The sequence below is a fragment of the Crocuta crocuta genome, unplaced genomic scaffold, assembly GCF_008692635.1.
Source record: "Crocuta crocuta isolate KB4526 unplaced genomic scaffold, BGI_CrCroc_1.0 scaffold417, whole genome shotgun sequence".
NCBI lineage: Eukaryota > Metazoa > Chordata > Mammalia > Carnivora > Hyaenidae > Crocuta > Crocuta crocuta.
Genome location: NW_027536463.1, coordinates 1,633,247 through 1,650,707, shown reverse-complemented (window position 1 = coordinate 1,650,707; position 17,461 = coordinate 1,633,247). Strand labels below are relative to the sequence as shown.

Below are 17,461 nucleotides of genomic sequence, written 5' to 3'. Positions count from 1 at the left end.
ATGTTATGGAGAACACATAGCTTAATTTGCCTTTTCTGGATAACTCACTGTCTTCAATATGAACCTAAATTACTGTATACAGTGACTACATTGTATACAAGACCACAGCTTGCAGACGCTACTGTGGTCAGGAAAGTGTGTTTATACTTCTACCAAAAGGTCTCCAATAGTTCTATCTTCTCTTCTTCATTTCTCTGTGTTACCATTTAATCCTCAGTTTTTCCAATCAGATGCCTTAATATATACATTTCTCTGGCTAGGGCAGGAAAAATCGTGTTTAGATCACTCACAAATAGTTTCTAGAGAATTTTTTTTTGTATGCCCAGAAGCCTTTCTCCCCTTCTGCTGGCTTTACTGCCTTCTTTCAAATGACTGAGTAGATGAGATCCACAATCAGTGGAACACTGTAATGTTTGAAAATAAACTATTTTAAACACTAAGCATGTGAAGAAACACTTTTGCACAAAGAATGCTAATCATAAATGAGTCAGGGCAAACGTGTAAACATCCTATATGGAGGGCATCATGAACTTTTTTGAGTTGCTCCACATACTTATTGTTTATAGACAAGATAACTTTGTTCAATGTTTTTAATTAGAACTGTATTTTATTAATGTATTTCTTAATTTTCACTGTTGTAGACAGTTCCTCAACCGTCTTTACTGAAGTTTTGCTGCATTTTATTCACAAGAATTATTCTATTTCTGCAATGTATAGTTTAGCTATTTGTTTTTAATACAAATGTATTAAATGAATTAATGCATTAAGTGGAATGCAAAAATTAAATAAAACTGCTCATTTGTATAAAACCATGATAATATTTCTCTGAACTAAACTTTCTTATTTATCTCATATGACTAATGTGAATAAACATTAAATTAAAATGTCTTCTCTCAGAGCACCTGGGTGATTCAGTCAATTAAGCATCTGACTCTTGATTTCAGCTCAGGTCATCATCTCATGGTTTGCAGGACTGAGCCCCCAGTGGGGCTCTGTGCGGACAGTGTGTACCCTGCTTAAAATTCTCTCTCTCTCCTCTCTCTCTGCCCCTCCTCCACTCGTGCATGCACTTTCTCTCTCTCTCTCAAACTAAATAAACATGAAAAAAATCTTTAAAATGATTCCCCTCAATATTGCATTAATTTGTAACAGTAGATAAAAAGTAGGAAGTTAGGGGCGCCTGGATGGCTCAGTTGGTTGGGTGTCCGACTTTGGCTTAGATCATGATCTCACGGTTGGTGGGTCTGAGCCTCGCGTAGGGCTCTGTGTTGACAGCTCAGAGCCTGGAGCCTGGTTCGGATTCTGTGTCTCCCTCTCTGTGACCCTCCCCTGCTCATGCTGTGTCTATCTCTCTCTCAAAAATAAATAAAAAAATTAAGTTTGAAAAAGTAGGAAAATAAACTATTGGCAAAAGAAAATATGTTTCTATAATTTGAATTTGTGAGCCTCTCTTTAAATTAGGACAAGATTGATACTTACAGGACATATTCTAGCAATCATGGAATGAATCTGTTTTGTGCTTCTGCTATTGTCGGTCAGTTTCTCTTTGAAGAAGAAGTACACCTTAGCATCATTTGGATCCGTGCCATCTGGGATGACATGTGCATCCACAAACATAGGTTCTGACAAAAAAATACAAAGACTATATATATATACTCATGAAGAAAATCCATCTACTGACCACCCAAGTAGACCACAGGCACATGCCTTCTCCATCTTTGGTACAGAAGAACAATTCAATGTTCATAGGCAAAAAGTCTAACGGTAGTAAATGTATTCACACAACATACTGTACATGGAATGTCAAGTGCCACAAAATATATCTATAACATAACAGCTTAAACTACTTTTCCCTGGGGGCGCCTGGGTGCCTCGCTTGGTTGAGCGTCAGACTTCAGCTCAGCTCATGATGTCCTGGTTTGTGGGTTCAGACCTGTGTCAGGCTCTTTGCTGACAATTCAGAGCCTGGAGCTTGCTTCACATTCTGCCTCCTTCTGTCTTTGCCCTCCCCTCTCACACTCTTTCTCTCTGTCTCTCTTTCAAATATAAATAAATATTAAAAAACAACAACTTTTTTTTCTCTATCTGCAATACATTCTAGAAGTTCAGTAAATGCAAACATTCTTTGGGCAATGATGAGTTCTAAAAAATTAAACACCTTTCTACCAGTTATTTCCCATGGAATATAATGGTCATTTTATAGAAAAATAGTTTTTTTCAAAGTACAGTTTTCAATCCAGTGCATATAATATAAACTCAAATTCACTGAAGCAGAATGAGTAGGGAGTCCAAGATCTGAAAAAGACATTTTTTTTTCTTAAACTACAGCATATGAAATGAAAGGGAAATTTTTCAAGGAAAAAGAATGCAGTCATTTGAAGACATAGAGGGATTCCTTATTTTAAGAACAAAAGAAGTTTTAGAATGCTCTATTTCCAGATGTACTAGAGTCATAAATTGAAGAAGGAAATGGACAATCAATGCTTTCTTGTGCCTGCCTATCAGCGAAATAAGATGCTTAACTGTGGTGATTCATGCTTTACTGTGCAATGTTAAGTGGATTGCCAAATTTAGGGTCAGCTAGAAATCTTCCCCAGGGAGAAATGACAAAGTTCTTAGCGGTTTCTGCCCTCTCTAACCAACAGCAACTGATTCAAATTGTACATTGCAAATGTCATATGAATTTCTTTCATGATGTGAAATTCATGTGACACCCCCATAATTTTAAACTGAATGCCGATAATCATAAAGTTAATAGAAATTATGATTTCCATTGTGTACTAAATAAATTATAAAAAATATATATATCAGTTTTATAGTTTAATAATCTAAGTATAAAACAAATAGGAGGAGTTGTTGAAAATACTTTAATCATTTTATCTGTCATAAATTTAGGAAAATTTTTAGACTGATATTAAAATATTCAAGCAGGGGCACCTGGGTGGTTTAGTCAGTTAAGCGTACGACTTCGGCTCGGGTCATGATCTCATGGTCTGTGGGTTTGAGCCCCGCGTCGGGCTCTGTGCTGACAGCTCAGAGCCTGGAGCCTGATTTGGATTCTGTGTCTCCCTCTCTCTCTGCCCCTCCTCCACTCGCTCTCTGTTTCTCTCTCTCTCTCTCAAAAATAAATAAACACTGAAAAACATAATAATAAAACATTCAAGCAGACTAAATGAATAAAATATCGTATTTATGTGATATGATATAACTGGAGAAGATTCTTAATATATGAGCCTGTCTGATAAATATCACTGCCATTTTTATTTATTAATACATCTTATATTAATTATATGATGGGATATAAAGATATATGAACTATGGAATACGTCAATTGTTTATTTATCCTAAATATTAAAAGTCATAAAGTACAGAATTGTTACTTACATCATGGCTTGATATTTTCATTTTTTAAACACTTTTAACTTTTCTTCACTATAGAATTAAATAGTTTAAAGGACGATTCTCAGAAACGCATACAATGTTTCTTACCACTGAGCCATTTGGAATTGTGTTGATCAGTTCTGACTGCATTCCTCTTCGTTAAACTTCGGAAAATAGCAGCATCTGTGCCCATGAAATCGATATACATTCCGGAGAAAAGCTCCCCATCTAGGAAGAAGAGGATGTCAACACAATTTTAAACCTTTTGTAAAAATCAAGAACTTGGTTATTAGACGATCAAACAAATTACAGAGTGTTTATACTTGTCAGTTTTTATTGTCTATCACATAGAAAAGCTGGATACAACGTAATCTGATGTCATTATTGCCTGTGTGATTCCCAAAATAACTTTATTCTTTATAGAAATAAAAATTCTTCTGCCTGCAGTTAATTATACTAAACACCTAGGTTTACATACTATGTATCAAAAATGGGTGGAAAATATATGTATAAAACATAACAGAATAGCTTAATTAATTACTACTTTCTTTTAATAAATAAAAAATGCTATAAGAGAGAACTCAGTTTCTAAGTTTGGCAGTAATTAACCACGTGGGAATTAGGACTAAGTCATTTAACACCCTGTATCTCTATCTTGTCATCTGTAAAATTGGAAATTGGCTTATGATTTCAAAAGTTTTCATCACCTATGAAGAATTCCATGGTTTCACTAAATAGATTGAAGATATTAGATTTTATTGTCAAAATACTATTAATGATAAAATTATCTTAGCATTAAAAGTATGTTTCAATTTTTATGCTATAAAGTTTCTGTAAGGTAAATAAAGTGCTACTTTTTCAATTGTAATACACAATTCATTAACATTATGCTAAAATATAATATTATGTTAATAACACACATATGGCTTGACATATGAAGCCATAAAAAACAGAATATAGAGGTAAGAAAGAAAATATATTTTAAAATTAAATTACCATCATTAATGGCAAAATCAGATATTTTAATCTATATTTGTACAACATGAGACACTGACTTTATTTGCTAAGGTCTATTAATTTTTACCCTAGTAAGGGCAGTAAGCACTGAACTGGTATGTGTGACCCTAGACTAAAAAACAGTAGTTAAATGTCTACTTAAAATAGAATAAAAGTGATCGGGTCTCACCCAGTGAAAAACCATGTAGTTTTTTTCTTTGACTGATGTTCTAGAATCAGTCTGGCTACCTTCAAATCATGGGCCATTTGGCAGGACCGGAACATTTCGAAGCACTCCACACTCACTCCTTAGTAATAAGCAGTACCAGTTAACCCAGGATAGAATGGAAAATGAAATGTTTTTAATATGAGCTCACCAGGTCATGAACTGGACCCCCACCAGTGAGCAAGTGGTTATGGCAGGCAGTAAGCTGCCCAGGTCTGCTTCCCAGTAGGGGTCTGAAGCCCATGGGAACAGATTAGAGGGAGACAACAAAAAAGTTCATGAAAGCATGTTGAGCTATAGCGTTAAAATTCTGTGAACATTTGTGAAGCATCTATACAAGTATTTTGTAGATATAATGGCTGTGAAAATTAAAATAACTTTGCAATTAATTATTTCACATTCTTATTGTAGGTGATACTCCCCAAACGGTGGGTTATAAATTCCTGCTATTCAAAGGATTGATTAACACAGCTGTCAATTATATGATCTGTTTCCAGGAAGAAAAGTAAAAAGGACACTCAGAGGATGATGTATGGCAGAGAGGGCTGAGTCTAATCCTACTGCATAACATATTAATTATGTTTTAACTATTAAAAAAGCCTACCTGTCTAGTTGGCTTCATATCCTGTCTTAAATTCTCAGTAATTTCAACAGCAAGTCAGGAATAATGACATTTCTGCTTTATTTTGTATGAGAAATACTCAATGTCACTTTAAAAAGAATTTTGAGTAGGGATATTTTTTCAGAATATATGTGGAGGGTTTATGCAAAGATAATCTTGTGCCTTTTAACACTAATCCCAAAATACTTTGCCTTCCAATTTTACTTCCAGTGACCAGAAAAACCTCATTAGGCTCTTTATAGGTTCTTTAAGAGATGTCATCTGACTTCTTATTGTGATACAACAGTGACACGAAAAATAGCAAAAAGCACTAAACTTGCACATTGGGTTAGATGCCACAACTATATTATGAAATTTGGAATTCTCCAAGTCTCTATGCTTCTTGGCCCTTTAATAGACAGAAACACTTTAAACACTCTGTGTTACTTAGTGCCTTGCAATCGAACAGACATGATAAAGTCCCAAATGGCAACGTTGAGATGACTACACAAATTTACTGTGCAATACTGGAGTCAATATTGGAGAGAATGTGAGAGGGATAATCAATAGAACCAGTAAAATGATAAATACAAGCTAATTAAACTTCTTCCCCCTTTTAGTTTCAGTTTTTAAGGCAAGCAAATAGTTTAACGTGTCTTTGATAGTTCAAATTCTAATGTTAATCAAAATATTAAAAGGCAGTACAGGAACATAGGCATAGAAATTGAAGTCTTGGAACCTTAGTATATGAAAGTCAATCACTAACTTTAATTTTGTAAACAAATCCAAGTCTTTAAGGACAAAACTATTAAATGACTTATGATGTTTAACAGTATTTATAATGTCCAGTTTTAAGCCTTTTTTGTTCCAAATGATATTTGACGAGTATAAGCGTTAACAGAACTTTGAAGTTTATTTTCATTAGCATTTAACTTGAAATAAGTAAAAACTATATATTTAGCTTGTATTATATATCATATCATTTTGATAGGGGAATACAATTTTCTTCCTAATGAAAAGACTTTCCATGACACTGCTTCTATTAAATAATCTTTAGAAGCTTATCTGAAAAGTCCCTGCATCAGACATAACTGGATATCTTGTAATTTCAAAGCTTTATACTTTTTGGTCCCAATGACACACTTTCATCTCCTCCCTGCCCAATTAGAATAATCATACGAAATAATTCACTGGATAACTGTCAAGCTTACATTTTAGTCACTGCTGGATGTACCTTTCTTAATTTAGCTTCCAAATATGAGAAAGAGAGATGAGGTGCTACATTAAATGAATAAAAGCAAAGTGTTCTGAAAACAATAATTATCTTTCCACCTGTTCCATTGTCAAATAAGGCAATTTATCACCAGCAACACATAAGAAAGCAAAGGGTAAAAGCATCTACTGTCTATTCAACATACTGAAATCCAAGATTTGACCCTACAGACAACACATGTTAAGTCAGGCATATTCTGGAAGTGCATTAACCAGAAGAAAGGGAATGTCTTTAAGTGAATTACACAAAGGAATCCAATGATTGAGATTCAAATTTATTGATTTGTTAATGTATACAGCACCAAGAAATCGGGCATGCTTCTTAACTGATACATTTTTTAGAAAATGAGTGGGGGAAAGTGATTTTACCACCACTTCTTTTTAGTATAGCATCTTCTGAACAATCCATAGAGAATGTGTTTGGCTAACACTTGTACTTTGTAATTCTTTCATTTGAAAGAAATGCCTTTTTTTTCTTTTAAGTTTACTTATTTTGTGGGGGAGAGAGAGTGTGAGTTCATGAGCAGAGGAGGAGCAGAGAGAGGAGAGATAATCTCCAATAGGCTCTACGCTGCTAGCTCAGAGTCTGATGTGGGGCTTGATCTCACAAACCATGAGAGTTCATGAGTCAGGCGCTTAACCCACTGAGCCACCCAAGTGCCCCAAAAGAAATGCCATTTTAATCATTGTAAAATATTACTAAAATATGAGGTAAAATAGGTATACTTAAAACTAGAAAAACAAGGGGCGCCTGGGTGGCTTAGTCGGTTGGGCGTCCGACTTTCGCTTAGGTCATGATCTCGCGGTTCGTGGGTTCGGGCCCCGCGTCGGGCTCTGTGCTGGCTGCCAGCTCAGAGCCTGGAGCCTGTTTCAGAGTCTGTGTCTCCCTCTCTCTCTGACCCTCCCCTGCTCACGCTGTCTCTCTCTCTCTCCTAGAAATAAATAAAACATTAAAAAAAAAAAAAAAACTAGAAAAACAAGTACAGAAAACACTGAAAATTATTTTATAATATATATCATTACATGTATACAAATACATGCTTTGTAAATGTTGACATGCTCTAGAAATAACACTGGCAACATAGTAAATGAAAATACACATGCTTATTATTTAATCATGAATTCTTACAAATGAGAAACTATAATTTCTCACTTTGAAATTTTCTGTTACCTCACTCAGGTCTATCATTCATGCTACTATCCTAATGGGCACACCATGTCATGAATTTATTTTCTTTAATTTCCTTTTATTTTATATTTCCCCCCTCCCTCTTTTATTTTCGACTTACTGATCATAACAGACACTGTGTTCACATTGGGGTTGAAAGAGCAGCGTCCTTTTCCAGATTCACACTTGGAGTCAATCACGAAAACTTGGTCCTTTATTATAGGTAAAATACAAATGTGGCAACAATAAATAGCTTTATATTTAGATAACTAGATTGTTCTTTAATAAAACAAAGCATCACCATAAATAATATAGTTTCCATTGTTTTGCTTATGCTTTCTCAATTTAATTTGTTAAGACATTCTTGGCCAAATGAGGAAATTATAAATTATAAGCAAACTTCAGTAGGTCAAAATTTTCTTTCCACTACAATCCTCATAAAGCTGATTCAACAAGTTCTCAAATCAGTATCAGCAAAACCCACCTGGGAATCAAGGATCACTGTAAACTTGAACTAGATAGTTTGAACACTGGCCAAAAGAAGAAAACTGTCCCTAGATGAATAATGTATGCAAGGATTATAACAGTTCCAAAATGATCATGACATCTATAAAATACAGAGTTCTTATCACCACTTAATTTTGTTATATAAGCATTATACTAGGTTCAACAAAATAATTCATAATTTAGATTAAAATTATTTTTACTTATTCATTTATTTAACAAAAATTTATTTAGCATATTTTCGACTCAACACATATTAATGAACATCTAAAGTCTGCCATGCACTCTTCCAGCCATCACTAGTTGCTGCAGGGTCAGCTCATAGAGCATTTATTATATGTCAGACACCAACAAAACATGAGGAATACAGTAAACCAAACAGAAAAAAACTTCTTCCTCAAGTAATTTATAATATAATGATGGAGAATATGAATATAGAAAGAATAAATACACACAACATAGACTATTGTAGACGGTGCTCAGTGGTTAGGATAAAAAGTAAGCAGAAAATGGAACCAGGAAAACCCAGCGACCAGAGGCAATGATAGAATTTGAAATATAATAGTCAGCAGAGCCTTACGGAGAGGGAATATTTTGTTTGTATATTTATATTTTTCTTAAGTAGAGTTAGTAAAAGCTACTACTAAAGTTCAAAGACCAGGGTTTTCAGTTCTGTCGGTTACATGAGATTATGGAGGATATTAATTATTGAGGTAAGGTTTTTCAAAATTTTCCTGAAATTCAGGTTCAATATTTTTGAGTATGGAAATGAAAGAATCAAAACACTGCTTTGAGAAGATGGGGCCTTACCTTGGTGTTTTAAGAAGACTGAGAATGGCAGTTATAAAAACAGACACTGGGTTCAAGAAATAGATTTATTTTCAAGTGCAGTAGTCCCGGAATTAGGTAATAATACTCAGGCATGCCAGGATCTCAGTGATCATGGTGAGAGCAGAAAAGGTGCAAGAGAATTTGGAAAGTAAAAATCAACAGAGCCTGGCAATCAATTACCAATTGGATGTGGCTCAAGGAAGAGGAAGAAAACAAAGATGATTCTGAAGTTTTGACTCCTTAAAGAAAAGAAAACTAGTTCATTTTTGTTACACTGAGTTTGATGTGTTGTCAGGACATCACGGACACGATGGGGGATTGTAGAACTTAAAAAAAAAAAATCAGTCCTCTAGCCTGGAAAAGTCTTACAAAATGATCCTCTGCAATGAGTTAACTCTACAGGTGAGAAAATATAACTTGCCCAAGATCATGTAGCTAAGTTATGACAAAAGTAAAATTAAAATTCAGTCTCCTGACTCCTCACTATCCCTTTTTTTCAAAAAGTCAATTTACATAATGGCCTAACTAAATAAGTAATAGAGGAAAAACAATAAAGTTTAGTAAAGCCAGCTGTGATCAGTTAGCCAGAGATGTATACACATTACACTAAAAAAGTGAGAGTTGGCCCTCTATGAATTGATGAAATTGCTTAGGTACCACTTGCTCTTCACTGACCTATTTATCCATTTTCCTCATTCTCACACAGTGATAGTCTAGATCTTGTTATCACCAGGAAGAGTGTGGTCTACCTGAATAACCACTACCTCAAGCACACAGCAACAATTCTTCAATTTCCTCTCCTTTCTGTTTTTTCTCAGTGCATCAGCCTTCTGTTCTAGACTTTCTTTGTTAATCAGTATAGATTCTGTGCTACCTAGTTTCAATAATTTTTTTGCAGAAATATTAAGTTCCTTGAATCTGCTATTTTTTCATTGAAAGCACAGCCTGGAAGAGCATGTCTATCTGTACATTCTCCATACTTGTGTCCACATATCTAAGTATTTTGCAGAAGGTAGTCCAAAAGGTAAATTCAACAAAGTAATGACCTTGTGGTCATCAACACAAAATGGATCCTTATACAACTCAGCAAACTTTCAAGAACACTCATACCAACTGGATGTTTCATTAATAATTTCAACCATTGTCACTATAGTCAAATCTATTAACAAATGATTGATCATGCAATTGTAGATTAAGTGAAGCCCTTAAGTGAGATGTCTTCAACTTCTTACTACCAAACACATAAATGTATATACACTAATACATGCACTAGCATGTTCTTGCTCCTGCCTCTCTCTACTTCTCTGGTTATTTCTTCTTAGTCATGTTTGAAGGTCCTTTCTGTCATCTTGCCATTAAATTAAGAAATCCTCAAGTCTCAAGCAAAATCGCTCTTCTTTTTTCACACCGTACTCTCTCTGAATGAGTAAACCCATGCATTTCCTGGGCTTCAGTTTTTCTAATAAAACAACAACTCAAACATTTATATAGCCAACTTTATATTCAACTGCCTACTTGACGTTTCTACTTGGATCTTTCAATAGCAACTCAGACTCAAGAGAACCCAATCCAGGCTTAAAACTTAAAACCTTAACCATGAACATGATTCTCTTTGTTCTTTCTCATCTCAGTTCATGACAACTATATAACTATAGACGCCAAAAACAAACAATAAAAAACAAATAACAAAAATATCAATACCTGTATCATTGTACATTTCCTTTTATATAGCCAAATTCACCATTGTCAACTACACTATTCTATACTTTGTGCCTATTTTTCTGTCTTTACTGCCACTCCCCTGAGTGTAATAATTTCTTTCTTAGCCTATTATATCCACAGCCCTCTCAACTCCTCCATACCCTAAATCATTTATAACACAGCACGCAAGTGACAACACAATGCTTTCCTTGCCATGTTCTGCTTAAGATCATTCCAGTTGTTTTTCCTTTGACACAGGATAAAGATCAGTATATTAAAGGTAGCTTACAAGTTCTGACACAATTTTGTTTCAGCCATTACCATCATTAAGTAAATACGTATTTGTAGATTGAATCAATAATAGAAATAAATAAGGCCAGAAAGAGGGTAAGTGGTGAAATATTAGAAAAGAAGACATAGCAAAATGTTTCATGGTTATAGATGTCAATAAAAGCATTGAACAATAGAGGGCATGGCCAACATGTTATAGGTCGGTCAAGGAAAAAGGATGCAGATTAGGGGAATTAATTTGATCACTGAGGAATCTTAGCCATTAGAAGATAGTTTTAATTTATAGGTAGTAATGTGTGCAGAAAGGTTTAATAATGATATGAAAACCAGGAATGTAAGAGCTGGAAATATAGCCTACCAGTCTGAGAAGTTTTGTGATCAGTAAAAGAGGAAAACAAGAAGTTGAAAAGTCACAGATCCAAGATAATTATTTTAAGGAAAAGAGACATGAGCTTATTTTAAACAGGAAAAAAAGTAAATGGAAGAGAAAGGAAATGAAGATATAAAACAGCGTAATAAAGGTTATTGATCAAAGCACTTTATTGAAATGGAAAACGCACAACTTTTTTTCTGACAAAAGGAAAGCTACAAAAAGATGCATAAGCAGAAAAGTTTGGTGACTAATTTGCTTCAAACAGCACAGGGAATGATTTGAATGTCTGTGTTATTCTTAGTCATTCAAAGGTAAAGTTATCTGCTTAATAACTGGCAGAGTCAGGGGCTTAAATGGTATTCAACTGCTGGAACCAATATACGGAGACATCTTATACAATCACCTAAAAATCAGATATAGTAATATTCCAAGAACGTTCAGTAACATTAACCTACTATTTATTTTTGTTAATATTTTATTCATTATTTCAAGTCATTATTTACTTATGTTGCTTTATCTTTTTCCAGGAACAGAAGACAAAGGATGAAGGCAGTGGACAGAAGAGAAGAACCATTCGTTAGGAACTGATGGAGCAACAACTGTAGTCTCTTTGGATGGGCATCATTGAAATGCTCTATGAAAACTCTGAATCAGTCTCACAGAATAATGGGAGACTCATGGGATATAATGAAAGTGTATGATGTTCCAAATGTGGAGTAGGCTCATAAAATACTCTCTGAGAAAAAAATGAATGATTATTTGACAAGCAGAAAGAAGGTGGTAGATAATGTCTAAGAAAGAAAACTGAATAAGTAATGATTATGCAACCCTAATTTGGTTCACTGTCAAACTGGTTTTAAATAAAGTACAAATGCCATATCTTAATATCAGCACATGGTGTTACCAGTAAGTACTATCTCTGGTCATGATAAAATACAATGTTAGTTATGCACAAGAAGGAAAATTCTCTCAAAATAAAACTTCTCTGTATCATGTGGTCATTTTATGCTAGGGGATCTTTTATCCTAGACTAAAGAAAGTAAATACAGGGGATGTTTGATAAACTATATAGTCGATACTCATGTTATTGTTTACATACTATAGATATATAAAAATGATGTTATTGGTGAAATCTTGGACTTGAACTGACTGCATACAAAGCTTAAAATTCATAACCCTTTTATACTTAAATTGGCACTTTAGATGTTCACATATTATTTAAAGAGATTAATTAATGGAAATGCTTCCCCTCTGAAATGTATCTTTTGAAGTGAGACTAAAGTAGTTCATATTTAGTAAAGTGATTAAATTTTATTCCATGCTGGTTTTCCAAAGGAGATTATTTTTTGGACTGACTTTCCAATTAAGCCTTGAAGTGCACAGTGGGCAATTTGTACATGGGAAAATGATTTTATTTGAAATCTGTGCTCTGAAAACTGCTATGCTATTGTTGGCCGGTGCAGTGACTGCACAGCCTTCAGTGGAGTGTCTGACAGATTGCAAACGTCTGGGCAGTAGTTTATTTAATCAATTGATCACAGGCATGTGGTTCTAATGACAAGTTCAATGCAGCCGACTGTATTCTTCCAGGAAGCATAGCTTTACTTTTCTTTAAGAATTGTAGTTTTTCATATCATCTTGAACCACTTGGAAATGCCTCATTTGGGGGCCAACTTATAGTTATTGAGTTATTTTTAAATGACTTTATTTACCAAAAGAAATATATGTATAAATTACATGTCCAAAAAACAATTTAATAATAAAGTAACATAAGGAGGATCATTATTCAATTATATTTGTACTAAAGTAGATTTATCTTTGTTAAATGAGAATAAACTTAATAAGATACAGCAGCAGCAACATTTAATCTTTTTTACAGTTCTAATCTCTAAAATTGAATTAAGATATTATGTAAGAACTGGACATTCTATATTTAGGTTGCTTAATGAAAACAAAGCAAGATAATTTGAAATAATTAAGTTTTTTAAATGCTTATATTGGGTAAAAGAACATGTTTGACTAAAAAAAGAAGGAAAAACTCTTTCGGTCTAATGCATACTTTCCCTAAATCAATAATTGTCCCTAAGACAAACAGGGTTTTAAATATGAGAGGTGAAGTTCAAGCAGCCTTGTATTTACCTATATATTAGGGATACATTTAGTGTTTAGCAAATGTTTTTGTTCACAGAACCCAAGTCATTTTAACTAATGTAGGAATAAGGCTAGAAAAGCCTACTGTACACTAATATTGGTCTAACTGAAAGTATGACCTATTAATTATAGAAAGTTCTTTTCAGCAAAGGCACCTGGGGTCCTGCTTCATATATCTCTTATAGGTATCCCATAAAAGCTTACCAAATTTGAAAGTTAAATAAAAATTACTTAAAATAGCTTTAAGAAAGTGAGTCTATACTACAATATTTCTATAATTTGGAACAAGCATTTTTGATACTTTCTACATAATTCTAAAATTACATCATTTTTCTTTTCTTTGTCTCTGGCAGATTTTTTATTCAGAAATTATATATACATAAACATACAGTTGATGGCAAAAAGCTACCCTTTAAGTAACTTGGGGAACAGTAACCAAATGGAATATATTTAGAGTTTAAAGGGCTTGAAGCTTTTTAATGCTATTGACAATATGTGTAAGTTTTTACTCTCAAATACAGTTTTATGAAACTAACACCATAACTAAAAATGAAAAATTGTTACACTTACCTCTGATCTCCTCCCTCTGTTCAAATAAGTACACACTGGGCTGAAAGCCCCACTCCCACAAACGTACAAGTGAGTGCGATTGAAAGCTTGAATTACACGAACGAAGTTCCCACAGCCATGCTAAAAGAAGAGGTGAGTAAGCAGTTAGTAATAAAGGACTTTTATTGCTATTTCTAAGTAGTCCCTTCATACTTCACTATATATTTTCCTTTCTGCTCTCATTTTTTTGTTGTTGTTAGGATATAACAAGAGAACAACACGGTTTATTTGATTGGTTTACTTCTGGAAGAAAGTAGTTCAATTTAGATAATGAGTAAACTGGCCTATCTCTCATATTTCAATATTTTATATGCTGTGTAAGTTGTTATGTTCTGAAACTTTATGAACTTATTATTCTTTACTTGAAAAGAATGAGAAATTGAAAAGTACCCCAAAGTGTTTCCTCAAATTTTCTTCAGCATATTACACACACACACACACACACACACACACACAATAAATATGTTTTGAATGAAATTGTACTTATACAAGGTTCATATCATCATGAGTACANTAAAAAAAGCCATAAACAAAATGCCAGCATTGTGATGTAATCATTATCTCTCTGCCCTTCATCCACCAAAATACCTTCTTCCCCAGTCTTCTTTCTCACCTGCTCCTGGTCCAACCATTAGAAAGGCTGTCATTTATTCATGCAATGAAATGCAAAATAATTATTGTAATTATAAGTTGACTATGACCTTGTAGAAGTATATAAATACGGTCAGCACCAAAGGCAGATCCCTGTGATGGAATTAATCTTTACATGTTTTATACTGCTATGCTCACTAGACCTTGCTCACTACAAATTAATCAAGCCTGAGATTGAATTTTGTTTGCTTTGCATTTTTTTCACAAAGAACACCATTAAAAATGTTATAGATTAAAAACAATTTTTTGTAAATATATTAAGGGGCACCTAGGTGGCTCAGTTGGCTAAGCGTCCGACTTTGGTTCAGGTCATGATCTCACGGTTCATTGGTTCAAGCCCCACGTCAGACTCTGTGCTGACANACACCATATATTTCTTTTTTCTCTTCTAGGTACCATATTATTTGTTATGATGCACATTTATTATTTATATTATTAGAAAAGTTAAAAAAAAACCAATGCTGTTAAAGTAGAAATTAAAGTTTTTAGAAGTTAAAGTTAATATTATTTTACATTTTCCAAAATTTTCTCCTTTTATGCTAGTGTTTGCAAGCAATTATATGCTTAATTTTTTATGCAGTAATTTTATACATATGTTTCTATTATGGATTTTATTAATATAATCAATCATTAGCTTAGCTACCAAAGAAATTAATGTAGACCAGACTCTACATCTATTTTTAAAGACATTATGAATTTTTGTTAAATATATAGTATCACTGTGTATCTTGACACCTCTTTATAGAGATACCTGAAAATTGACTATGTAACTGCAGATGATAATGTGTCTCTCTGTAGAAAAAGAATAGATGAAGGACAATGTGTATGTAACATGTCTACATTAGGGATATCTGTGAGCAATGAGACCTGTGTTTATTTTTTTTCCAACTAAACATCCAAGTTTAGTTACTCTGAGATTCTGTATACACTATTTTCCCATAAGACATGAATTCAATTCAATGCTATTAATAATAAATTATATGTCTTCTCGAGTTTTTTAGACAGTTTACTGTCATGAATTATTGGTATTGATAAAAAGAAAGATGTCACTAATATATTTTATATTTCAAATACAGATTATACATGTTTCATGTATATCTCTCTATATATTTTACATTTAATTATAGCCAATATCTGTTGAGAATTTATTTTGTGCTAGATTGGAATGATTGTTTTATGTATTAAACCTGTTTTACTTCCCAGGAGGTTTGATTTTTTACCTTTATAGCTTATATTTATTGAGAGTTCTTTACGCACTTGGGCACTTAACATTCATTCAGTTTTGTACAACTCAACTCCTTTTATTTAGAATTTTATTTAGAAAAATAAAGCTTAGAGCTTTTTCAGTTAACTTGCTTAAGGCCATTGGTCCAGAAACAGGTAAAACAGGTTTTCAAACACATATATGTCTAACATTAAATCATGTTAACACATATGTTAACACTATATGTTAACACATATATGTCTAACATTAAATCATGCACTTTGGGGGGCACCTGGGTGGCTCAGTCAGTTAAGCGCTCAACTGGGCTCAAGTCATGATCTTGTGGTTTCACAAGTTCGAGTATCATATTGGGCTCTGTGCTGACAGCTCAGACCCTGGAGCCTGCTTTGAATTCTGTTTCCTTCTCTCTATGCCTCTCCCTGACTCATGCTCAGTCTCTCTCTATCTCAAAAATAAATAAAAACATTTAAAAACTAAAAAAAAATCTTGCACTTTTAATCACTTTGTATTTTGCCATTGGGTGAGGAATCCACAGTTGACAGAGTGAAGTTTTTACAAGTTATTGACATTTAACGCTTTGATATTATTTTTTAATCCTCAAACCAATGTTCCAGTTAAAGTATTAGTTCCATTTTAGTGATAAGGAAATTGAGTCCCAAAGAGTTTAAATGAAGTGCTCTAAGCTTTCTTAAGTGACTGAGCTGGCTCTTGAACCATGGCTAGCCTTCAACATCCAGCTTTTCTCAAAAAGGGGGTTGAGGGGTGCCTGGGTGGCTCAGTCAGTTAAGTGCTTGGCTCTCAATTTCAGTTCAGGTCATGATCTCACAATTCACAAGATCGAGCCCTGTGTCAGGCTCTGCACTTACAAGGGAGAGCCTGCTTGGGATTGTCTCCCTCTCTGCCCCACACCTGCTTGTGCTCTCTCTCTCTCACTCTCTTTCTCTCTCAAAATAAATAAATAAATATGAAAAAACTTCTTTTTAAAAAGAAAGGGGTTGTGTGGCGCCTGGGTGGCTCAGTCAGTTAAGTGTCCGACTTGGGCTCAGGTCATGATCTCACGGTTCGTGGGTTAGTGCCCCTCATCGGGCTCTGCTGACAGCCAGCTCAGAGCCTGGAGCGTGCTTCAGATTTTGTGTCTCCCTCTCTCTCTGACCCTCCCCTGCTCATGTTGTATCTTTCAGAAATAACTGAAAACATTGTTAAAAATTAAAAAAAAAAAAAAGGGGTTGATTAACCATAAGACAGATTTCCAGACTACCTGATGATGCTCAGTGTGCCCCGCCAATGTTTTCCAGAGAGATAAACACAAAGGAAAACAAAAAAGCAAATCAGTTATTTACTGAAAATCATTTTCTAGTTACTTTCCACTTCCATAGTTTATGTCCACGTTATTTCTGATTTAGACCACAGCAATCACTTCAATGTTATCCAGCAAATACTTACTGGACTTATTCTATAATTTGTATATGGTGCCAATGACA

The 17,461-nt window shown here is 34.0% G+C and overlaps 1 protein-coding gene across 1 annotated transcript in view; it reads right to left on the bottom strand.

The window, feature by feature from the left end:
• The window catches only part of SEMA3C (semaphorin 3C), a 173,701-nt gene that overhangs the window by 62,513 nt on the left and 93,727 nt on the right, over nucleotides 1-17,461 (bottom strand). Inside the window, exons 5-8 of the mRNA XM_077748524.1 lie at nucleotides 14,066-14,185; nucleotides 7,766-7,856; nucleotides 3,490-3,609; nucleotides 1,480-1,622 (exon numbers count right to left, since the gene is read on the bottom strand). Coding sequence (XP_077604650.1) covers nucleotides 1,480-1,622; nucleotides 3,490-3,609; nucleotides 7,766-7,856; nucleotides 14,066-14,185 — 474 coding nt within the window. The remainder of the gene's footprint in view (nucleotides 1-1,479; nucleotides 1,623-3,489; nucleotides 3,610-7,765; nucleotides 7,857-14,065; nucleotides 14,186-17,461) is intronic.